The sequence below is a fragment of the Aquarana catesbeiana genome, linkage group LG03, assembly GCF_042186555.1.
Source record: "Aquarana catesbeiana isolate 2022-GZ linkage group LG03, ASM4218655v1, whole genome shotgun sequence".
Taxonomy (NCBI): Eukaryota; Metazoa; Chordata; class Amphibia; order Anura; family Ranidae; genus Aquarana; species Aquarana catesbeiana.
The window spans coordinates 444,040,799-444,049,651 of record NC_133326.1 but is presented as its reverse complement, the minus strand read 5'-3'; the positions used below and the strand labels follow the sequence as shown (position 1 = coordinate 444,049,651).

General features: G+C 38.3%; 1 protein-coding gene across 1 annotated transcript; it reads right to left on the bottom strand.

Moving 5' to 3' along the window:
• Positions 1-622: 622 nt before the first annotated feature.
• On the bottom strand, positions 623-8,384 carry LOC141132439 (uncharacterized). Its single transcript, XM_073620819.1, has 2 exons — positions 8,215-8,384; positions 623-7,368 (listed from the first exon to the last, which is right to left on the bottom strand). Exons 1-2 carry the CDS (start codon positions 8,296-8,298, stop codon positions 5,560-5,562), a joined length of 1,893 nt encoding a protein of 630 aa, XP_073476920.1. The 5' UTR covers positions 8,299-8,384; the 3' UTR covers positions 623-5,559.
• Between the last annotated feature and the right edge of the window lie 469 nt (positions 8,385-8,853).

The following is an 8,853-nucleotide window of genomic DNA, read 5'->3' as shown; positions in this document are numbered from 1 at the left end:
TGGACGTCATTCTGCAATAGGCCAGTAGGGAAGTGAATAAAGACGCCAGGAGGGAAATGTCATTTGCTGGCAAATTACATAAAAAATGTAAATGTTGGCGCATTGAAAAAAAAAAAAAAAAAAAAACACTTCTCAATGGCCCAATGTATTTTTAAAATTCTGCATTGCTACAAGTTCTCCAGGGCATTACCAACACACCACGTTATTTTTTAGACAGCCCTTTACCTATTTGCCTAAAAAAATGGGCATTTCGGATTTGACAGATTCAGCTAGGATTGAGGAGAATTTATCAATACAGGCGTAATCAGAATATAAAACAGTTGTGCATGGCAACCAATCATCTTTTATTTTATTTCCAAAAATTAACAAGCTGGAGATGATAGGTTGTTATGCATGACTGCTCAAGATTCTGTCTGCTTCAGTTTTGATAAATCCCTAACATTGGGCAACTTCAAAGGAGTTCAGTTGCTCAACCTAAATCATTTTAAAGTCAAACTGTTTCAAATGAACCCAGGGCAGTTTAGCTGATTCCCATTTACAATGAAAAATGTCAACTAAGTCAAATGAATTTTAATAATTTAAAATAATTAATAAAAAAAAAAAAAAAAGTCTACACATTAGATTACAACTCGAGGTATGTTTTTAATTTTTTTATAATCAAAGTTATACAACATTCACAAGATAAATGAGACAAAATCAAAAATAATAGTTTTCAGACAACATTGAGATCAGTAAGTTATAAATCATAGTCCATAAAAACATGTATTTGCTAGTCCATCAAACAGGAAAGCATGAAATGCAAATGTTCTATGAACCATGTCAATCCAGTATAGTTTTTTTAAATAAACAACATATGGGAGGAAGAAGCAAGGTGGAACCCAACAAGATGTGGGAGGGGGTAAAAGGATCTAAATGTAGAGGCAGGTAGGAGAGAGAAGAAAAACACAAGGAATGCAAGGGAAAAATATGGTCCACACAGCTGAAGGTTGATCTCCTCCGACAGGCTCCAACTCGCATGTAGGACAAGGCCCAATAACGGATATTTATTTAGTAATATAGAATACTGTCTTATAGAAGCAATTTGTATTCTGGGCAGTACAGAATTTTCACCAATAGAACCACACCTATCAAAATGTTCTTTATTATCTTTGCTATAGGAGATAAAGTCTTCCATTTGTTAAAGGTTGTTTATTTTTTTTTAACCACACAGCAATGGAAAGAGGACAAGGTTGTTTCTATAAATCTTGAGTATAACTCTTAGTTGCTTTCTGTGAGGAAAGTATTGACTTTACATATGTTTTCCTTACATAAGTATTATTCTAAAGAAAGAAGGCAGGGTCATTTGGAACATGAATATGCCTAAAATATGCCTTACCTGCTTTCAAAAGGACCTAATCAGACCGTACCAGAAGAACCATATCTCTAACAGATGTCCAAAACTGTTTAGAACATACATGTTATGAAATGCCTGAGAGTCAGAGAAAAGTGTTAGCAAGTTACTGCATATATTATACTCAAAAGGTTTCCTCAATATCTTGTGAGGTAGGCTCTTTATCCCCTCCATCTTGTAGTCATTTTACCACAGTTGTTACCATGCTCCTAGTAGTACTTTACATTTTGTTTGTTTTGCTTTGGTACTATATAAATCAAGCGATCTAAAGCTTTTCTGCAACATGGTTACTTTACCAAGAATGGATAGGGCTAATGTTTTCTTATGGGTAGACTCTAAGTTATGGATATCCCCCAAGTGTTTTTCTATTTGGAATGTCCTTTTTTTTTCTTTTTTTTTTTTTTTTAAGTAGAGGGCCACATTTAATGAAAATCCTCTTGATCCTCAACTTACAGGATCCTGAACAAGTGAAAAATTAAGTCACCAGTTCCATGATCTCATGGGTTGGTTGGTAAGGTCCAACTAAAGAGATACAGGAGCACAGTCAGAGAAAGATGGTACCTATAAATACAGGTAGCATGGTAACAAGTGTGGTATTGCTCTGGATGAAGCAATTTGCGCTCAGCAATAGCATTCCGATATCTCTAAAGTGACTACAAGTTACAGTGATAAAATGCTTACCTCACAGAACCTTGCAGATAACCTTTTGGATCTATTAAATAACTTGCTAACACCTTTCTCTAACTCTCAACCCCCCCATCTTTTCAAGTGTAGTCTGTTTTCACACAGATTGAGAAGATTTTACCAAAATGATGCATAATTGATTTTAAATTCCAACTTAAAGTGGCAAATAACGTGAGCTGAAGCCTGGTGGAAATGTGTTAAAAAGAAGAAAAGGTGAAAGGTTAGGGAAAGTAAGATTTGGGGGGCGGGGGGACAGAACAGTGACAGCAATGATCTAAAAGTTAAGTGGGGATCTAGGAAAGGTGGGGTTCAAACAGAGGATAATGCTGTGGAACGTGGGCAGGGTATAAGTGGGAATCTACTCCCACTTCACTAAATTTAAAAGGACTACCCTGTGGGTGACGACCTATGGTGAGGGTGCTTTGGAGCTCAGCAAGAACTAGCCTTCTCCATTCCCCCCCTCCCAGTATTCCATACAGGATCATAGGTACAAATGACCTTAAGCAATATCTGAACAAAACAGAACAAGACATCTTATCAGAATACAACTTTAATGAAACATTTAAACTAAGGCAAGCCAAAGATTATGCAATTTTCTTTCCTGAAACCATGGGTTGCAGTAAATTAAAACGCTCACTTCCTCCAACACAGTCAGTGCTGGTAATACACAGTAATTATTGCTAGTGGCTATAGCCGCTGGCAATAACTGGATGTAAACATGCTGGTTGTACACAAGATGATTGCTGGATCAACTTGGGTACAATCAGCTCGCTAACAGATGGTTCTAATCAACTATGGTCAACTTAAGACCCCGTAGTGCAAGGGCCTGCCTGACTGCATACAAATTGAAACTCTTAATGTTTGACCTCAAGAAAATCTAATGGTGTGTATGGGGTCTAAGGGTCACTAGTGTCTAAAGCACACTTAGGAACAACAAATCAACTGACAACATTTATAACTGACAATGAAAAGAACAAAGGTAGAAGCCGTGGGCAATTAAAGGGTCCCCTGAGGTATAAAGATGGAACCTGCTTGTTGAAGCACCACGGTCTTAGGAATATCAGTCCAAAAGCCCAAAACACACCTTGCAAATGCAAAGACATCTCCCTAAACTCATTCACCACACATAAGTCTTCACCTTTGCCTGCTGATGCTAGAAAATAAGCATATAAAAGGACATTGCAGAGGACAAAACAAAAATTACAACTCTCCATATTTCCAGCATAATGCTACCCAAAACAGTCAAGGCAAAAGGCCAGGCCCACTGCAAAGTACTCGTGTGCATGAAATCAGAGCAGGCCAGACACAAACATCAGTACATCTCCCCAAAAAGATCACATTCACATCTATGAGCCCAACATTGAATGTATGGCGGAAAATAGCCACATAACACAAAGCATGAACATAAGTACCCTCCTTAACCCCTGGAAATCCAATGTGTATTGTTTAATGTGATTAAAGCATTGATCATCAAAGGTTTCTATCAGATGTTAAGAGTATTACAAAAATACATCTGCAAGCACTGTAAAAGACATACCATGTTAGCCACAATCTAGTCCAAAGAGGAATGATAGCAACATCACCAAAATCTTTGAAGAACACCAATAGGTTGTAAAAGTGGTAACCTGACAGATCCTGGGGGTTCCAATAAAAGATTGCCTCCCCCTATACACTATAGTCTGTATAGGCAAGCTGAAAATGTCAAAGGGGGATAGACGATACAAGCTCCATGTAGGACATCCATGTTTTTCTGAGTGGGTTACAGGTGTTAACAAGGGGCAAAGGTGGGTTTACATCTCTCTCAGGAGTGAGATGGGAATGGTAGTCTAAAGAGGATAAAGTTCACATGTATGCAGAACAAGAGAAGGTGGGAACTAAAAGATTGCAGGGTTCAGAGAGCTTCGGGTGAACTAGAACATTTAACAGAGGTTTCAGTCAGTCAGATTTAAAGGATCAGTATCCTCAAGATTTGTTTGTGCACCATCAAACTCTCCCAGACCCTTAATCCATGCCTGACATAAGATCTCATTTTTCTGAGATTAATAATGGATACAACCAAGAACATCACATGTTCTGGCAGGGTCAGGTGACCGTGAGTACAGACTTCTGTGGAGCAAGTCAATCATTAAAAGGTGTCTGTAGTGTTGTCCAGTAGTTAAAATAGTATGAATTTTGTAGTGTTTTGGAAATGTTCAGCTTCAGTTGCCTCCAGCAAGTGAACATAGTTGTATTTTTTTCCAGTGACTTATGTCCTCTAAGTCCTTAGTGTGCAGCAGGAGAGTGCACAAATATACGGTTTGTGAACTCTGAAATTGTTCTAGTGGGACAATCCTGGACTTCATCGTTGAAGTTGTAGACTCTCCCATATCTAGTCTTTCAGTAACTTGGAAAAAGTCACTGTAGATTTACATTAGAGCCTTTTTGTTAAGAATCATGCACTTGATGAATCAGGGCCTCAACATCTGCCTTTGTAATTCTATAATTGGTGCACTTAAGCACCTCACCTATTTTACACAAGACAAAGGCTGGGTCAGGTTCTACTCAAACTGCCCAATTGGCAATTCCAGGTGGAAGTTGTTCACATCAAATCCACTGGACTCAGAATCAGGGGACGAGGAAAACAGCCATGGTTCTTGAGGTTTAGGAGGAAGCAGGAATTGTCTGAGCACATATCAATGCAATTACATGCCTGTCCTCACTGTCCACCAACTAATAAGTCATCTTGAAGCAATTGTGCATTCTGGATCCGGTGGCAGAATACTGCCATTTGGATATTTTTCTGCAGGAATAAGCTCAAGTGTGAAAACTGAAACAGTGGAGTTGGCACTCATCTTAAATAAAGGTCCATAACTGCTCAGACACACCTACAAGGTATGATTTTATTTTCATTATTACATTGGTCCAACTTGAACCAACATAAGTATGCATATTTCATATCTGAGGGACTGCTGTGGAAGCAAGCACTGCTTTTTATCTTTTGAGACCTGTACCAAGCAGCTTACCTTCTACATGGTAAACACAAGGGGTTGCTCACTGGCACTGCTGCCATTTATAAAATGGCTAGTATTTTTATCAATTCATAGCATTCTCTGATTGGAGTAGATGAAGAATTGGGTCTTGGACATCACAATATGCACTTAATCCAATCAGAGAATGCCATGTTATAAAAAAAAGCAAGGTGCTCTGTGAACGGCAGCTTGTTTCCTAGCAAGCACCCCCCTGAGTTCACTATTCAACTGAAAAGCCATTTGGCACAGGATTCAGAAGTGGCAAGCATTGTAGTAGCACCAACTACTACAGTGAATGTCTTCTTCCCCTGCAGTCCCTCAGATATACATATTTACATTGTGCCAAACTGGACCGAAGTAGCTAGGCAATTAAAATAAAGTAGTCCTCCCAAAAAAAAAAAAAATCACGAAAAAAAAAAAAAAGGCAGAAATTAGATGTATACGACCAAAAAAAATGAAAGACATAATGGAAAGCATTCAGACAATTTCCATTACCCAAATATTGCAATCCAGTATGCCATTAAATTCTGATCGAAAATCAGGGTAATTTTCATAGTTTTCAGAAAGATGCAGGACCCTACCACATGTACGGGCAATAGGCCTTCTGGAAAAACTAGGCATTTCTTCAAATTGCACGTAGATGATCCCAGGCATATTTAAATCACTGCCAGTGCAGTACCTCAGAAACTTACACAAATTGCTTTTAGTGAGTTCTCTAATGTATTTTTTAAGATATTTTGATACCTCATTTTCCTTTGGCGACATGGCAATAGGGAATTCTAACTGCTTCAGAACTTTTTGACATGTTGGCTGGAGTTCTGTGTATTGTTGTGATAATAGGTCGACTGTAATAAACTGCATTTCCTGTAATATCTCTTTCCAGGCATCAATGACAAACATTGGTTTTTGTATTAATTCTTTGTGTGCTATCTCAAACAGTGTAGCTCTGTAACTGGTCGATGTTACTTTACGTCGACATCCATAATCATCAAGAACATCCATAAGTTCTGCTTCATCAACTGCTGAAAACGTGTCCAGAGCCGTGGCGAGGGTTTCTTTTTCGGAATAGCTGACATACTCAAAGAAATATTCAATTATGTCAGCATAAATACTTCCAAATAAGACTTCATGCATGAACGGAAGCGCAAGTTTTATAGGAAGGTACCCACAATCTTTGTAACCTTTCAGGATGATTCTGGCAATTGCTTTCCATGTTTCATATGTAAAGTCGTGCCTTATGAATGGTACTTTACAACTGTTTCCTAAAGTACACCGCTCATAAAATTCCTCCCAAAAATGACACAATGTATCTCTCATGACACCTGACCCACATGCAGGTTCTTCTGAGCCGTCTGGAAACAGACGTCTTACATGAATGTTTTGCCTTAAAATTTCGGGATTACTAAAAGCAGTGATCATATCGGTCAGACAGTTAGCATGGTGAATAGTTAACGTGTATTCCTCTTCATTTTCAGCAGGACTCGGAGATAACCATAGAAGAGTGCTTTCTAATATTTCATCAGAGGTGTCTAGTGGACCAAAATTAATTTCATTATCACTGTTGGTTAGCTCTCCAAGGGCAGAAGCTTGCACAGCTATATCACCTTCTTCCATCAGTATATTTTCAATCAAAACTGGTGTGTTATTTGTGGAATAATGCTCACTTTGAGTCGCCCCAACACAAACTGATGTGGGTAATGAAGGAAAGTAGGTAGAGTCTCCTCCTTCAGTATCAGCTTTAATAACAGTTTTCAGGTAAAAACGCAGAACAGAAAGTTTTACAAGCTCATACATTTTGCCTATTGTAATGTCATCAGAAAGAGGATTTTGCTGGAAGTCACAGACATCAAATGTAAAAAGGGATTCTTTTCCTCTTGGTGAATTTCCATTAGGAAAAAAAAGTTTTTTTGCTTCATGTAGTATTTCAGTCTTTCCAGCCTCCTTAGACATTTTAACCTTTCTGGTTCCGCCACCTTGTTTAGTTCTGACTTGTTTAAGTGTCCCTTTCACTTCATTAATCCAACCTACTTCAATCATCCGAGTTACAGACAATTTTTTTTTAGGCTCAATCTCTGCTTCATCATGGTCTTTACTTAGAAGACTTTTTTCAGGTTGGGTTTTTCTAAGTTTCATTTTGTTACGTAATTTTTCAAAAAGGCCCATTTTGCGCTTTGACAGTGGCTCTGATCGCCTACAGAAGTTGAACAGAGCTATTCTGTCTCCATATGATGGAATATACTTTGAAAGCGAATGGTCTTCCATGAGAAGTATAATATCTCTGTCAATCTAAAATGAAAGAATATATTTAGCAAATAAAATAAAAAAGTCAATATATAAAGTTATATCCACCTACATATAAAACTAGCAAGTATAATTTGACAATCATTTATCAAACCTCCCTGCAACAGACAAATTATCTATGGTGAAAAATATTACACAAGCTTGTTTTTTCTTTACATAACTAGCAAACACTCTTCCACTTTTAAATGACAATTACTGCCAGCTAGTTTTACCAAGGTTTCTAAAATTCTGTGCTACAATGAAACACATACATCTGGCATACTCGTCCAAAATAAAAAAACCTGGAGCTAACTTACAAAGATAATTTGTGACCCTTAGAAATGGTAATAGCTGCAAAGATTATGGCAAACTTCCGTCCAACATTTAGCAATAGCTCAAAATAAACAACACACATTAAGGGTGAAGTCAAGCCTAACACTAAAATCTTTACATCTACAGACAACGACGATCTAAGACTAACCTATCTAACCCTATAAGGAAGAAACTGCTATACAGACCTTTTTGAAGCTGATGCGGTCCATTCTCCAGAGGCGGAAACTCTGCAGAGGACACAGTCGACAACTGCTGTAAAATGAATGGGGAGTGACGTCACTCATAGACTATGGGGCTGCCTCATCTGCACCCGCCTACGCAGAAAAGCCGCCGTTGACAGCTAAGCGTGGGACTGGATCATCTTCAGAAAAGATTTATGTATAGTGATTTCCTCTTTACAGGGCTAGATAGGTTAGTCTTAGATCGTGGTAGACTGTAGATGTAGAGATTTTAGTATTAAGGTGGACTTCCCCTTTAATATTTTTATTGTTCAGCTAAAAAATAAAATACAAAAATAACCTTTTCGTTTTGAAGGACTTGCAAAGTTTCTTCCGGAAGTCCACGATCTCGGAGAAATTCTATTACAGAATTTTCCTCAGACATGTTCAACTTTTTTAATCTAAAAAACAAATATTACAAATTTATTATAATTACTAGAATCCAAAAGTTTCATTTTACAAGAGATTTTCTGGCTTGTGCAACATAACCCAGAAGAAAGTGAAGTGTTTTTCCAACATACCATGAAGGCCTGGCACTACCAAATGCACTTTAGAAGGTACAGTTGCTCCAGACCAAATCGTTTGAGGGTGCTATGCACCTGCACTCACAGAAGCATGAGAGGGTGAACTGATGCAATGCGCACAAGATGCCACCCACTTTTTGCATGTGGGTGTGCTCCAAAAAGTGTGTTTCTTCCCAGTCTATATCTCATAGTGTGCCATGTTTACCCCGTTGGTATAGTCAATTCCACTTTGTATAGATTGAACAGGGCCTTCAGGTATACTAAAGAGATTGTGGAAGTAAAACATGCTTTACTGGGACCAGCAATGAGAGTCCCCAGCAAGTGAGAGGGGCTAGTAATAACGCCCAGCATGTGTCAGAGCCAGCATCGATAACCCCTAGCAAGGTGTCAGGGCAAGAAACCAAGTTAACCACTTG

What these genes read in the sequence shown, in the direction of transcription:
- LOC141132439 (XM_073620819.1), bottom strand. Translation starts at nt 8,298, where the DNA reads ATGTCTGAGGAAAATTCTGTAATAGAATTTCTCCGAGATCGTGGACTT. An exon ending in AAGTCCTTCAAAACGAAAAG is followed by an intron (nt 7,369 to 8,214) that starts GTTATTTTTGTA and finishes CTTTCATTTTAG; the next exon opens with ATTGACAGAGATATTATACT.